The following is a 16,802-nucleotide window of genomic DNA, read 5'->3' on the forward strand; positions in this document are numbered from 1 at the left end:
ATAGGCTTGCTATTATGAATGTGATGATAAAGGCAGCCATGATTATAATACAGTTTTAACTTGCTTACCAGAAAAAGTGCATTACCTAAAACTTGGCAAATCTACTGTTCTACAAAATGAGGCATTAGATAACCCAACTCTTTGTGCTCTTCTGCCTCTCAATTTACTAAAATCACATTTCAGCAGGACAGACAGTGCCATCTAGTGGTAGATTTGTTTCTCTGTTTATTTTGAACTGATTCTTTTTAACCATTTCAATTTTTTATATATTCTTAGCATTTTAAAATAATGTCTGTGGTCACGGCCATTCTGAGGTTTATAACACATCATAGTTCTGTTGTAAGTATAACATGTGGATCTACACACACATACTCGTTTCAGAAATACCATGAAGATTATTCAGCTGGAGAAAACTTTGATTTCTAGTGATGTATTTGAGAGAAATCCAAGCACCCATTATTTTAAGAGGCATTGGGTGCTGGAGACACCACAGTGAATAATCAGCCTTCCCCCTGTGAGACTGTTGGGAGAGAGACCAGAAAAAGTAAATAAACAACAAAGATGCATTTTGATTATAATAAGAAACTAGAACAGGAAGACGCTGGGGGAGGGCACCATTAGGTAGGGCTGGGCTCTCTGAGGAGATTGAACTTGAGTTGAGACCATGACAAGGAGGAGTGGTCTGTCCAAGCTGAGGAGGGGGTGCTCCCGGGAGGAGGAGCAGGGAGTGCAAAGGCCTGGGTGGGGACTGTCCTGGGATGGAGGAGTTACCGAGAGCAGGGGAGTGGGAGGCCGGCTGAGAGCAGCCACAGGCCAGACCAGGTAGGTAGGTGCTTGCAGACCACCATAAAGAGTTTGTGTTTTCCTTTAGGTACAGTGGGAATCCACTAGAGCATTTTGGGCCCAGCAGGAGCATAACCTGATTTAAGTTTGCAAACGCTCAGGCAGCTGCGTGGAGAATACTGTGGCTGCTCTGTGGAAACAGATCTATTAGGAAGACATTATGATAACAAAGGTGAAGGACGATGGTGGGAGCAATAGAAATGGAGCCCTCTGGGGTAGATTTTGAGGGTAGAGTGGAATAGGTATGGGGTCGGGGAAGAGAGAGAGGAATCAAAGATGACTGAAGTTTAGGTTTGAGCCGTTTATTGATGTGAAGAAGACTTGGGGAGAGCAGGTTTGGGATGGGTGGTAGTGGGGAGAGGAACCAAACCGCTTACTCATTTATTAGATACTTATTGAATGCCTTTCTATGCAGGCACTCTTCTAAAACCAGGGAAACAGCAGTAACCAGAACAGCAATCTGTGCTCTCACAGAACTTGCGTTCGCTTAAGAGCGGAAGATGATAACATATGTAATACCTTTAATATGTAAAGGTCATGCACGCCCTAAAGACAAAATAGAGCAGGAAAGGAGAAAAGGAATGAGGGAGAGTTTACATTTTAAATAGCCTGGACCAGGAAGGCCTCACGGGGTCAGTGATATTTGAGTAAAGACCTGAAGGAATAAAGGGGAACAAGCCGTATGGATATATAGAAGAATGTTCCAAGCCAAGGAAACAACAAATCCAGCAGACATAAAGCAGTAGTGTGCCTGGTTTGCTCAATGAGCAGAGAAAGCAAAGTGGAGATAGTACATTTTCAGAGGGGAAAGGTCAGGGGTGGGAGTGAGAGCAGATTGCATCAGACCTTGAAGGCCGTGGTAATGACATTGGCTTTTAAATTGAGTGGGTGGGAAGCAGTTAGGAGGGTTTTTAGCTGAGCAGTGACCTGGTCCGACATATTTTACCTGTATCCTCTGGCTGACATGTTGAGCAGGCAAAGAGGGTCAAGAGCAGAATCAGGGGCTCCGTGGGGAGGCTGCTATGAGAATCCGGGTAAGAGATTACAGGCTTGGACGGGCAAGGAGAACAGAGCTGAAGACCATGATGGGTTTGCTGACTCTAAGGACACATTATTTTTTAAATCGTGTATTACTTTCGCAATGAGAAAAAAATTTTAGGCATCATACCAGGTTTTTACTGAAGATCATTATAATATAATCCATTCAATAGCAATTCTGTCCCTAAATTAAGACTAGCTCTAGGAACATCAATGTAAGAATCTGAATCATGACCTGTTGTAGCTTTGCGTACATTTTAGTGTAAAATATTCAACTTCTTTGTGAATAATGGAGAACTAATGAACTATTTTTCTTTTCAGTTATATGATGGGGATAGTGAAAATGCCAACCTGGCAGGAACATTTTGTGGTTCCACTGTACCTGCTCCCTTTGTCTCTTCTGGTAACTTCCTTACGGTTCAATTCGTCAGTGACCTAACTTTAGAAAGGGAAGGATTTAATGCTACCTATACCATTGTGGACAGTGAGTAAATTGAGATATTTTTATATATTATGAAATACATGTGTCTTTATGCACTAAAAATAATGCCATGCTTATATCTAAACTCAATGCTAATTACGAAACTCAATGTTAATTACTAAACTCAATGTTGATTACCATCTAAACTCAATGTCAATTACTAAACACTGTGTTAATTATTCTGTGTTTAATCCGTGATACAAATTTGATACAATTCTTAGTCAAGAATATATTCCCTAAATCCTTTATAGAATGATGTAAATTTAGCTCCTTTAGGCTAGAGGGGTAAGCAAGGCAGAATTTTAAATATTGTGTGTGGGGTGACACATGAATAAAATTTATCCTGTAAGTTGTTCTTTTTTCCCATCTCAGTGCCTTGTGGTGGAACATATAATGCAACTTGGAGCCCACAAAGTATTTCATCACCCAATTCATCAAACCCAGAGGTCCCAATTTCCATCTGTACTTGGGTCATTGAAGCTCCTCCACATCAGCAAGTCAAGATAACTGTGTGGGCCTTAGAGCTGCAATCTCAAGACTGCCGCCAGAATTACTTAGAGTTCCAGGACTCACCGGAGGTAATAATTGTAGGATGAATGACAGTCACGTTTAGTGACCTTTTCACCAGTATTTGCAAAACACTTGAAGTAATAAGGGCATAATTAAATAAATTCTCAAAGTTACTGCCATCTTAATGCATTTTTCAGCCATATACAAAACCCTCTATTTATGCATTAAGGGACTTGAACCTGTAGGTCGGGAACTCTCAAACTTTCCTGTGCATAAGAAACATCTGAATGTCTTAATAAAAGTGCATACCCCTGGGCCCCAACCTCAGACACAGGTTTCCCCACAGAGTGCCCATTAATCTGAATTTTCTTTTTGGCAGGGCAAGATTCACCCTAACCTAACACCTATGGCCCATCTTCCTCCTTTTCCTTCCTTTTTCCCCACTCAAAGTCCCAGTACATAGTTGTGCATAGTTGTAAATTCTTCTAGTTCTTCTACCTGAGCCACTGCCGCAGCATGGCTACTGGCAAATGAGTAATGTGGCTCTGCGACTGGGAACCGAACCTGGGCCGCTGAAATGGAGTATGCTGAAATTTAACCACTGGGACATCAGGGCTGACTCCCATTAATCTGAATTTTTGATGAGCATCCTGGTGTTCTGATACTGGTGCTCCATAGACCATGCTTGGAGAAACACTTCTCTAGTTAGCAGGATCTATGTATAGGATGAATTGAAGAGGACAATGTGGAACACAGGGAAATCAGTTAAGAGGCCATTTGGTATCAGTTCTGTGGGACTATATTCATGGTAATGTAAGAGAGAAAAAGTTATTTTGGTTAAAAAAAAAAAAAAGATGAGTCTGGATTGCCCATGGGATAAGATGTTGAAAGACAATTAGACACAAAAGTGTGATATTGACAGAAGGCCTAAAGATTTGGGTGTCATGTCATGAGTCGGTAGATGAAATAATGAGAGTAATGAGATTGTGTAAGGAAAGTATGTAAAGTGAGGAGTCATGAACTGAGGATGGATACCTGGGGGAACACCTGGGAAGACCTGGACAGTCTCTCTGCAGTTTGAGGAGCCACTAATTTACCCCAGTTCATTCCAAGAGTGTCATATTCAAACCCACACATGCTGGCAGTAATAGAAAATCCAGTCTATCACTTTGCAAGTTTTCAAGGTCCTCTCCATTATAAATCCAAGGTTCCTTGGTTTGCACACATATCTTAGTAGGGCTAGAAAAATCCAGTTTGGCTGATTCCACTGTGGAGAGGTCTGAGAAGTGATTGGCTGCTGAGTAGACACTGGATTTGCTGAAATTTTACAAAGCATAGTCACTGAGATCCATCCTAGGCTCCCACAGTGGTCAAGGTGCTAGGTTATAATCATTCCATTGGTAGTGGTTTTTGGAACAAGATTCCTATTCCCCAGTGGTACCCATTCTGGAAGGACTTAGAGCCGAGTGGAACAAGGCCCTTTGGTTAAATCTCTTTCAACTTCCCATTGCTTGATGAAGCTGAGACAAGGGGCATCAGGGAAGACTTACATCTGGGTGCAGAAATGCTACTCATAGGGCAGAAGGCAGCTCTGGATCATAGCATCTAGATTGGCCTCAAATATTTAAGACTCAGTATTTGTCATGAATGAATAATTTCCTTTAACTGAATGAATAAGGGAAAGAACAAAGGGTTCCAGCTTGGGTAGGTAGGGAAGAACAATAAGGAATTAAGTGATAACTGGGAGAATCTGGAACTCTCAAGGTGTCCAAGAGCAGAAAGAGAAGATATAGTTGGGAGATCATGACAGAATCATGTGGTGGAGGCATATAGATGATGAAAAGATCTGTCTGGATAGTGGGCTTTGGGGTAGGAGACCACAGAAAGTAGAGATGAAAGACACTGGCATTAAGGAATGCAAATTAGGGTGTGTAATGGCTCCTCTGTAAGAACACTGAGACCTCCAAGGGTTCAGAAAGGAACTGGGATACAGAAAATGACCATGAGCTAAGACACCACAAGTCTTTAATTAATGAAGTGAAGTAACCAGCAGGAAAGTAAGTGAGAAGACTGAGAAGTGTCAGAGAGTATCTTTGGCCAAATGTAGAGACCCTCAAAGGAGAACTAGCTTTGATGCAAGGATAGATGCTGCAGTGAGCAACCGAGAGAAACCCGCCCACTAGCCACCATTAATCCTACCCAATGTATTGTGGAGTGTGGGAAAAGAATGGCCTCCACCAGGAGGCTGCTGGAGACCCAGGTGTCACTCAAGGTCACAAAGTGGAAAGGCTAAGGATATAGACAGGAGGTGGTTAACAATGCAGTCAAAGTTCAGAGGATACAGGAGGCAAGGTTAGGCAAGGACCAACCCCAGGAGACTTGTGGGTAGAAGCACACATCAATAACAGGAGTTTGCAAGCAGGGGTAGGAAGTGGGCCTTCAGCAGATGCCCCAGAACTGCAGGTGTTAGAGGCATACCCGTGAGTGAGAGGCAGCAAATGTCCTGACTTTGGTGTGGGTTGTTTTCATGCAAGGATTGGCAGGCGTCAGACTGCGTTTATCTCAGTCTCTTGAGAGCGATGAGGACTGTCCAGGTTTTGCAAAGGGAAACAGGCCCCTCATTACAGGCGCTGGCTGCCTTGCAGGATTCACAGTAGTTCAAAGGTCTGGTTAGATTTGCTAAGGGGTGGCGAGGGCAAGGAGCAGTGTGGGTTAGTTCAGGACTACGGAGAATCCCCAGAAGGAGAGCTACCATGAGCCGGACAGCCCAGGCGTGCTCAGAGCAATGGCACAGGCCTTGGCTATGGAGCGGCATCGAGAGGGGAAGAGGTCTCATAGTTTCAGCAGAAACTTGGCCTCCCCCCATCTCGCCCCTCAGGGAATGTGAGACATTTGTGGTTTCCAGGACCAAGGTGAGTCTTGTTGCAGAGTGCCTCAAACTCTATAACTAGTTTCCATGGCTGGATATTTAAGCCATACTTTTATGTGCAGTTTAATTTCTGCTATGGCCTATTCTCTTTTCAAACTAAAGCTAATGTGACCTGGCTTCCATTTCGTTTCAGAGCAATGGAAATCTAGGAATTCAGTTCTGTGGCAGAAATGCGTCCACGGCACCCACGTTTTATTCTTCCATGACTACTGCAATTGTCATTTTCAAATCTGAAGCATTTAGCAGAAACTCGAGAGTGGGTTTCACCTATCAGATTGCAGGTGAGCCCTGGAACTGTACTTATTCAGAAAAACTGCTGCCATGATAATCACTGCCAGAATTGACTCCTGTGAGTAACAGAAACCACACCCCTGTGAGGTAGGACTCTTCACAAGAAACCAGGCCCAATTTAGCAAATCACCAACGCTGGTTTCTAAAGAGGTAAAGTGACTATAATATGAATTAAAATGTTTAGAATGCCAGCATATTCTTCAAAGTTCATGTAGGTAATTTAAAAATATACCAGTTTTTTGATTAATTATCCACTTGACCATATATAGAAGTCACTAGATCTTAGGAAATTATTTTGTAAAAACCAAGAAGCCTTAACAGGTTATTTGATTACTGTAACTGAGAATTTTATTTCCAGAGAACACTCTACTTAATGTACATTTTGAACTTAACACTATACCTGGCTTTGATGAAAACAAACAAAAAAAAAGAATACTTTGGTTTTTTACCAAAAATGGTAAAGAACAACAATTTGCCAGTTCTCTCAGAATAAATAATACACCAAGGGATTCAAAGGGAAATCCTCATGCAAAACTCTGTCTTGGAGTTAGAGACTTTATGTCTGAAAAAGTCTGAATGTCAGCCAACTGCACCTTAATGTGACAAGAAAAGTGCAGAGAATGCTAGAATATTCATCTTCGAAGGAGAGGGCTCATATTTCCTATTTCACCTGGGGATTTTCTGTTGAGACACTGCCCTATGTTTGCTGTACGTGACATTCCCTGCACCTCTGGGGATCCCAGTTACCTCAAAAGTAAATGAAGAGGCTGGATTAGCTTTTTTCTAAAGTTAGCTTAAATGTAATAATCTTTCTGAATTAGTCCTGTCAAGCTGAAAGAGCACTAAATATTGGGATGCATACATTAATCATGAACTTTTTTTTTCTCTAAGGTTGCAACAGAGAATACAACAAGGCATTTGGCAATCTGAAGAGTCCCGGATGGCCGGATAATTATAACGATAACATGGATTGCACTGTTATTCTCAGAGCCCCACAGAACCACACGATTTCCCTCTTCTTTCATTCGTTTGGAATCGAGGACTCAAGCGAATGTAGACATGATTTCTTGGAGGTAACATGCTTTTGACGATCATGTAAATGAATTATTTAAAAGATAGTGGATCACTTAAGATTTCTTACCTTTTTTTCTACTACTGCTAATCATCTATCCCTTACTCAATTCATTATTCATTATTCTTTAATAACATAAATATGTAGCAAGCATCTTCTAGGTCCAGGCACCAGAAATCCAATAAGGAACAAGGCATATTCAGGATCTCCAGGGGCTCATAGTCCAATGGGAAAGACAGACAGGAAATAGTCAATTTGCACACATTGTGGAAAGGACTAACAGTCAGCATGGTTAGGGACACCTAATTCAGTTTGGGGACAGAGAAGGCCTCTTGAGGGAGGTGATGTGTGAGTTCACACTGGAAGGAGCAGAGGGACATCCAAGTGCAAAGTGTTTATTTTGAAGATGGACGATGGCACTGACTTTAAGAAGTGTGCTTTGTGTGGAGATAAACATGAAACTAAATGATACTAAATCGTGTAATTTCCCTGATGGCCACAGTAAGTTTTGGGCATCTTCAGTATTCTCTAAGGAGAGTGTTTCCTTGACCTGGTGGTCTGTAGAGGTAGGAGGAATGCTCTGTTCCTTCCTCCTCAACCACCACTAGACACTAATTTGAACAAAGAAGCGACTCTGCAGTCTGCACATCCCCTACCCACCTACTTTCCAGTCCTTCTCCCCAAACCCACCAAGAGAGAAACTCCTCATGCTTGGAGCAAGCAGGGCCATGCTCCTCCAGCCCAGCGCTTGCACCTTTGTGATCCTCCAGTACCACCAGAAGAGCTTCCTCTGGTCCTTTCTGCGCAACATCACCTCCATTGTTTAAGTGAGAAGGACTATTATGTTATTGTTCACAAGAAGATGTTCTGAATGAGCCCATAACCGATGCAGGTGGTGTATGGAGCTCAGTGCCTATGTTTTGCCACAAAACCCCGAGTTCCCTGGGGTGTCCTTTGCAAACTCTGTTGGAAATATATTCATTCTTAGAAAATAAGCTGAGGTGCAACATAAGACTTGTATCTACAAAGATGCTGAATTCCTCTGTGAATTGAACTTGAATTTAGATCTAGCCTGAAGCTCTGTAAATGGGCTTTGTTTCGTGTACACGAGTCTTCGGTAGGGTTTCCAAAAAGTTCATTTGCTCCTCTCCACCTGTTACGGAGTTTTAGTATCCTGGGGAGCCCTCCTCTATAGAATTAATCTAAGACCTTTGTTAATGAGTATTCTCAGCCTATCGTGTAACAAGTACTTGGAGGAAGCACATGCCTTTTCCTTGGAGGGTACTTGCCATGGCAGGAAACTGGGAGGAGATGGATGTAGCAAGGAGGAAAGGAGGAAAGAAATACAGTATTGTCTGTATGAACCAGGGTAGTAAACTCAAACATCTGTACCTCACCCACCACGGAGTCTGAACATTCACCTGAAGTGTAAAGCAGAAACAAGGGCAGAGTGGGATATGCAGAAAGGATGGACTAACCCCCCATCAGTTCAGAGTCACACTGCAGCTGCTCTCGGTTCGCCTCAAGCCTGAGCTGACCGTTATTAACTGGAGTTAACGTTTGCCATTTGCCTCTGGATCTGGGAAGTACAGCCTAGCTCTCCAGCATGGGAGGGCGGGAACTCCTCCTCCTCACTGCCCTACCATTTTCCATAGAAATGGGTCTGAAACTTCCTGTCCAATAAGCAAAGACAGGAAACTGCAACTCAGGCCCATAAAGTGCAGCTGCGTCTGGTTTTCGGTGGGAAGGTTGTGGTGATGGTTTATTGGCAGCCATCCCAGCAAGCCTCAGCATTCCATTCATGTTAACTATGGTGGAAATGGAAATTTCTTACTGAGGATTCTGACTATGTTACCACCAAGTGAAGGCCACGTTCTGGATTACATCTGGAATCTGCATTTTAGTTCAGTGACTTCACCTCCCCTTTCAGGATCCTCTGAAGTCCCAGAGATGTCTACTGCTCTAATTTCCCCTTCCTCCTGGGAAGAGAGAAATGAATAGGACAAGTCATTAGCACATTCAGTGGGAATTTATATCTCACACCTCCTCTCAGAGCATCAGCTTTCTTTTTTTTTTTTATTGCAATAACATTGGATTGTAACATTATATAGCTTTCAGATGCACATCGTAATATATTTCAAATTCTGTGTAGATTACATCATGTTCACCACCGGAAAACTAATTATAGCCCATCACCACACATGTGAGCCTCATCACCCCTTTTGCCTTCCCTCCCCCCCCTTCCCCTATGGTAACCACGAATCCAATCTCTGTTGCTATGTGTTTGTTTGTCATTGTTTTTATCTTCTTTTTATGAGTGACATCATATGGTATTTGACTTTCTCCCTCTGACTTATTTCACTTAGCGTAATACCCTCAAGGTCCATCCATATTGTCACAAATGGCCGGATTTCATCATTTCTCATGGCTGAGTAGTATTCCATTGTGTATATATACCTCATCTTCTTTATCCATTCATCCCGTGATGGGCACCTTGGTAGAGCATCAGCTTTCTAAAGAGGGCCCAGAGTCAAGAATATAGTGGTGGTAGGTCAAGCCCTCCAGCATTCTTGAATATGGCAGCCCTCTCTGCTGACTGGTAGACAACCTGGCTACTCCATCCATGGTAAGGTCATTTTGTTTAAACACTTAGTAGAATAATAAAAAAAAACACCAGCAAGGCATTATTTTCTCCCACTGACTACTACATAGACCTGAAAGGAATCTCTCCGGATCGACACCTCCCAACAAGACTAGCCATTGCACCTCTGAAGAAACTCTATGACTCAAGACAACTAGCAAAAAACAGATGTTAAACTATGAAACTATAAAGAGAATGGAGGACTTTCCAAGTTTTTGAATCCATGTATCAGTAAAATCAGCACTCACACCTGACAAGCTGGTTCCACCTCCATATAGTCTGGGTGACATTTCTCTAACACTCCTCAAGAGTGCTCCTTGGAGTAGGGCTGGTTGTGAATGCCTAGTAAGAACACCAACAGAATGTGGTTGAGTTCACAGTGTGGTTACCCACACTCACACTGACTCATTTCCTGTTTTTATATGTGTCTACTCCAGCCAGTGAACTAATAAAATTCTATGGAGCTTTAGAATGTGTTCATAAAACATATCTAACAGAAATGTTATAGATTTATTGAGTTATGTGTTTTTCTCATACAGAAATTTGTTTTGAACTTTATTATATTTTGTACATTGACTGTTTTTTTCATGGCCCCTTTATAGCCAACCAATTTTCAATGGGAAAAAACATACACACACACAGAACAATGAGTAAAGTATTACAGAGTTGACTGGAAACAGAGCAAACAATATCCCCTCTCTCCCTGCATCTTTTTAAAATTCACAGATATCTCTGAACACAAAGATAAGTATTTTTTGATCTACACATTGAATGTTTCTCTCCTTTGCAAGTCAAGATGACTTCTGGGTGAATTTTCAGAAAACCTTTCATTCTTAAGTACGTAAAAAGACAGAGCTTTTCCCAGAAAAGGTGTCATTCAACTGGTTTCATGTCTTAATGTATAGCAATGATAAGTCAAAGAAGACAGTATTATATGCTTAAATATAATAATTAATGACTCATTTTTAAAGGTAAGAAATGGAAGTTTTAGCAGTTCACCATTACTCGGCACGTATTGTGGAACTCTGCTGCCAAATCCGGTCTTCTCTCAGAATAATGAGCTATACCTACGATTTAAGAGTGACAGTGCAACTTCCAGCCATGGATATGAAATTATCTGGACCTCATCACCCTCTGGTAAGACATGTGCCCTCTGTAAGGGAAAGTCATGTAGATGAGAAAAATATAAGGTGTCTAATAGAAAAGTGACCTCATATTTTTAGTCATCTGTGTACTTGATCATTTTCTGATAAAACGGAGATTTTTAGCAAAGTACAGAAATTCTTTTTAATTCTACTTTTACTCATTATTTCTATATATTACTATATATTAAAGAATATAGATTTACATATAAAGTATAAAGATTTAAAAATTCCTTTATGAATTCTGATTTTGTCATATTTTTAACTTTTGTTTCACCATCAAGGTCGTTCTCTGAGAATTAAAAAAAAAAAAAAATTACCAAAAGGCCAAATTCCCACACATACTTATGTATACATAAGCTGCTATCCTCTTTGAGTCCCTGTCATTTCTTGGCAGTCCTGGAAATTAATTGCTTTTCCAGGGTAGTACGTATCATTCTGCATTTTTGGTTGGTTGTTTATCAAATAACTGAAGGAAATTTGTCATGAGGAGAAATACCTTTACGAAATATCCTCCCAATATCTAAAAACTTTCAAAATGACGATAAAAATGGCTCATTTGAAATATACTGAGGGACAAGAAAAGGGTTCTATCTAGTCAATTATAGATAATGAAATCTTGGCACCTAACGATGCTCCAAGATGATCTCCGATGCCCTAATTTTACAGATGAGGAAATAAAACACCAGGATTAATGAGTTTCCCAAAATGCACACCAAGATTGTGGCAGAGGCAGGACTAGACCTCCAGCGGTCAGACTCCCAGTCCCATGCTTTTTATTGATGGCATGCAGTTTCTTCCTGTGTGGACCAGATTGGGATCCCCAGGACTATCTGGTCTGAATAATGATAGCTTTAGTATACAAATTAACAGGTTGAACAAATTAGCAACGATACTTAAAGAGCTTTGCCTTTGAGTATGTCAGTCTTGAAACTGTCAGTTATAAGCCTGGTGAAGTCACTTTTGGACTAAAGTAATCACTGCCAAAAACCTACAATAACCCACTCTCTCAGTTCAGCCCTGGAATTTCACTTTTCATGTTACTTCACCCGCATCATCACCAACTCACTGCACGTGGAGAGCTCTGCACCATCAAAAGGACACGGCAGCTTTAATTACTCTCTCCTACAGATGCTTTATCAAGTTCTTGGTTTTCCCATTGTGTTCTCAACCCACTATTTTCAAAGAGCAGGCCTGGAGGAAGTTGTCCCTGAGTCATGATGTGCAGGGAAAGGAATCTATGGGGGGGAAGGGGGGAGGACGGGGGGTCGAGGTGGTGAGGGGCGATGTAGCCCAAAGAAGGAACTGGAAAAGGGTTTCCACCTCCCTATTCTTACAGAGGGTCTCAGCGCCTTAAGAAAATAACAACCGTCTTATTTCCTTACAAATGCACTAAAGTACACGGGATGGTTTCTACTTGGTTGACTCAAACTTCCCGACATTGTTTCCTTGCAGGCTGTGGCGGAACCCTTTATGGAGACAGGGGCTCGGTCACCAGCCCTGGCTACCCCGGCACGTACCCAAACAACACTCACTGCGAATGGGCCCTCATTGCTCCTGCGGGAAGACCTGTTACCGTCAGCTTTCCCTTTATCAGCATTGACGATCCTGGAGACTGCGTCCAGAACTCTCTCTTACTCTATGATGGACCGGATGCTAATTCTCCATCCTCTGGACCATACTGTGGTGCAGTGAGTACAACAAACATTTTAACATTCCCATTTATTATTTTTAAATAATGAAAGTAACAATATACCCTTTAAAAGGCAGACACATGCAAAGCACAAAGCACAACGTACTTTTACAAATTCTGTACAATTTCTGACTTTCTCTATTTTGGGTGCTCGAGTGCCACCTAGTGGCCACTGCGTTAAATTAACGGTAATAGTTACAAACTGGACTTTGCATCAATCACCTAAGCGGTTTCTTGCATTACAGACTTCCAATCCCTGCTCACACCCACTGAATCAGAATTTCTGGGGGAGGAGCCGTGGCACGTTGTTTTTTTAAAAGCTCCGCATGTGGTTTCAGTGGTTGAATACCCATGTTTATTTCCACGTGATTAGAAAAGTTGGACACCTGGCTTCATTTCATCTACTTTTGCTGAAAATCATGGGAATTCTTTTAAGAAACACACAAGGATTGGTCTGGTGACCAGTAGTGTGATTGTTTTTGTAAAGTTCTGATGGACCAGATCTCCCCTAAACATCAAGTTGGAATTCAGACATTGCCTCAGTATTGTTCGCATCTGCCCTTTCGTTCTACCTGAAAGTAGATACGGGCAGAGTTTTCAAGTAAGGGAGATGCGACTGCTGATGAGAGGTCCCTGTTCCTACTGTTCTGCTCTTTACTCACTTAGGCTTTCTGATCAAACTGGACAGAGCAATACATCCACTGGAAATCTAGAAAGTTTTTGTAAAGTCTGACTGTAAAATTGATCAATTTTATTTTCAGAAATATCAGAAAATAGATAAATTTTTCAAAACCGTGGGAATTCTCCCAGGTATTCTTCAAAACACCCTTCTTTGAATATGTTTGCATATACACACACATATTCTATAGTGTTTTGTCGTTTTTGCCACTTACGGACATATTATTAACGTCTTACCATATCAATAACAACACTGGTGTATTATATTTACTCATTGTGTTTCATAGATAGGGCCTAATTTATTTAACGAAGTCCTTCTGGCTTATAGATAACACTCTCTGGTAGCTACATCCTTATAGACAGAGTTAATTACTTGTGGAGAAATTTTGGTTGCCTGACCAGTAGATACTGTATCACTGTTATTCACAGGGGGCCCACAGAAAAAAGACCCCAGTAAGTGTGTCACACCAGATTTAGAACCTGACTAGGTCTTAGACATTTAGTTGAAATCTGTAAACATTTCAAAAGGGAGGAAAAGAGACCATTTTAATAATACCATTAGTTTATCTTTGTATGGCTTTTTTTTTTTTTGGTTTTCAGTGACTTTCAAACATACAACCCCATTTGATCCCCATAGTGACAATCCTGTGAGCTAGAATAAACAAGGATAACCTGGACTTTGCAGATAAAAGAAAACTGAGGCACTGAGAGAAGAACTTACTGACATTTAAGCCAATATCACATTAAATCGAAGTCTATAACTGGCTATGTCAGTTTTTCTAAACTGTTGGTGTTTACATTATTTTCCCAGTTGTACATTTTCTTTTATAAATGTGGACATAGTTTCAAGTGTAATTATTTTCCTTTTTAGATTAAAGATTCTACCACCTTACTTAGTATTTTAAGTCCAATAAAGTCAGTTTACTTGCAGAGTGATGGTGGAAGTCGCTCCTTAGATTGCTAATCAAACAATGATTTGAAGATGTTTACTTTTGTGATATGCTAAATATCACTGTTCAGGGGGAAGTCCTCTATCACTCTCAGTTACAGAATCTGAACTTCTAGAAAAATGAGAGAATAACGGGAAAAATAAGGAGGATCAAAGCAGAGTTTAAAACTTTGGTTAACTCTCCGCAATAGTTTGTCAACATAGAATAACAAGTGGGAATTTGGGAGCGGATTAAAATGGAAGGAAAAAGCGCATGACCCGGGAATAGACAATATTGTGTATACCTTGATATACCTCTTAGGAAAAAAGCCTTCTGTGCTGCACTCACTTGAATAATCTTCTGTCTTGGAAATGCATCTGTGTTGTGATGACTCTTGGGTAGGACCGCGGCAGTGGACCCTGCAGAGCAGAGGAGCAGAATCACCAAGTGCAACCTTGACCTGGGGTGGCTGCGCCCTGCCTCCAGGACGACCTCACCCTACTGTGTATTTTGCTGACTGATTTGGTTCCAAGTTCTCCTCCTCCCATTAGAATGTTGGCTTTATGGGAGCAGAGCTTTTTGTCTGTTTGGCTGATTTTTTATATCCTTAGTGCTAAAAATAATACCTGCGACATGGAAGTCTCTTGATAAATATTTGTTAATAAATGATTAGGAAATGAGAGAAAACTGAGCCCCATTTCCCTGTCCCCTACCACACACACATAAAATACACATCGTTCCACAGAAGGGACATGGAAGTAAATCCCCAAAGGAAACTACAGATGTGAAGGGGGAAAAGTAGTCTACTTTACTCATATGATCATTTTAGTTGCAAATGTAAGTATGCATTTCCATCAGAAAAATTAAAATTTCAGTAAGAACTTGGATTGAAAATCCCATTTTTAATGACAGTTTTATTGAGATATAACCCATTACCATATAATTCATCTTCCTGAAGTGTACAGTTCACTAATTTTTAGTAGATTCAAAGTTGTCTAGCCATCGTCGCCACATCAATTTTAGGACATTTTCATTACCCCCAAAAGAAACCCTGGATTCATTAGCAGTGACTTCCCATAGCCTCTCGACCCCCCACCCCCAGCAATATTCTTGTGTGAAGTATCCACATTAATTCGTAGCAAGACTACTTCCAGAAATATATGTAGGTTTACTCTAAATTCTATACAGCTTCTTTATGTAGTACTTTTTTGCTATGCTAACATTTGTAGAAAAATGTTAAAATTTGTGAAAAATATAATTTGTTATATCTTTTCTTTTTTCTTCTTTTTTTGCAATTTTAGGACTCTAATGTAGCTCCCTTTGTGGCCTCCTCGAATCGGGTCTTCATAAAATTTCATGCAGAGTATGCAGCGCGCCCGTCAGCAATCCGATTAATTTGGGACAGTTAAATTCCGCCATCTTGACACATGACCCCTGCCTGTGCCACTGAGGATAATTTGAACTTTTACATTTTTCACCAAAATATGTGTGGAATCAATATTTGTATATATGTTTTTGAATGTAGAATGCAGCCTCTTTAGTCTTAGCTGTCCATGTCATCCTCACTTCTAATATTTTGAGCTGAAAAATTTCAAGAACTTAAAGAGTTGGAAATGATTATGGCATATGTGATGTAAATTTTCCACAGTGAACGATAAAAGAGAAGTCTGATTTTGACCGTGAATGTCAAATTATGCATAATAAACGTTATTGAATTGTACACAATGATGCTGTATTAATTTTTCACACATTAAAATTTAGTCTTTCACTATGGAATACAAATAAATTTTCAGGTTGAATTTTTACATTTTGATGCAGTACGTAAATCCTTCAGGAAAGGAGTTCCGGAGCCAAGCTGCTCCGATGGAATTCAGTTCTACTAATTAAGTGTTTATTTAACTTCTCTGTGCCTCAGTTTCCGTAAGCACCACTGTTATCTATTCCTAGTTTAACAACACAAGATGTGAAGTTATAAATAGTTGAGCAATGCTTTTATAAAGTTTTCTGCTGCCTTCAACAAAGCAAGAGACTTTATGTTAAATATGCAAAGTTGTCTTATTAAGAACGTGGGACATGTGAACGAAAGAAGCTATGGAATGTGTGACTTCATCTTACTCTAATACTCAAATGCCAGAGAAATTATTTCTGCACAGAGTATAGAGCCACATAAATATGACATTCTCACCTTAAAAATTCCTGCTTCCTTTAACTCTGTAGGATGGATAGATACATCAACTTTATGGACGACACACTATCGGAAAGAAAAGTGAATGTAATGAATAACACCTTCAAACCAGAAGGTTTTGACAAGCTGGAACAATGGACTGAAACTATTAAGGTGAAATTTAATGGGGATAGAGGGAGGATCTTGCTCTTTTCTCTAAAAATGAGTCATGAAGATGTAGAATATGGAGAAAGTTTAACAATAACATGTGAAATGACATAGGAGTTTTATCTGAAAACAAGATTAACACATGCAGCCATCAAACAATAAAAGAGGATTTGATCTTAGATGGCATCATGAGAGTAATGGTATCGACACGAGTCATTTTCAG

At 40.6% G+C, this 16,802-nt stretch overlaps 1 protein-coding gene across 1 annotated transcript in view; it reads left to right on the forward strand.

Moving 5' to 3' along the window:
- CUBN (cubilin) overlaps positions 1-15,972 on the forward strand; it is a 256,083-nt gene extending 240,111 nt beyond the window's left edge. Inside the window, exons 61-67 of the mRNA XM_046679623.1 lie at positions 2,203-2,365; positions 2,735-2,940; positions 5,935-6,082; positions 6,984-7,165; positions 10,777-10,942; positions 12,403-12,638; positions 15,549-15,972. Of these exons, the coding sequence (XP_046535579.1) occupies positions 2,203-2,365; positions 2,735-2,940; positions 5,935-6,082; positions 6,984-7,165; positions 10,777-10,942; positions 12,403-12,638; positions 15,549-15,656 (1,209 nt within the window). The 3' untranslated portion in view covers positions 15,657-15,972. The remainder of the gene's footprint in view (positions 1-2,202; positions 2,366-2,734; positions 2,941-5,934; positions 6,083-6,983; positions 7,166-10,776; positions 10,943-12,402; positions 12,639-15,548) is intronic.
- Positions 15,973-16,802: the final 830 nt, after the last annotated feature.

This window comes from Equus quagga, chromosome 12 (genome assembly GCF_021613505.1).
Source record: "Equus quagga isolate Etosha38 chromosome 12, UCLA_HA_Equagga_1.0, whole genome shotgun sequence".
Classification (NCBI taxonomy): domain Eukaryota; kingdom Metazoa; phylum Chordata; class Mammalia; order Perissodactyla; family Equidae; genus Equus; species Equus quagga.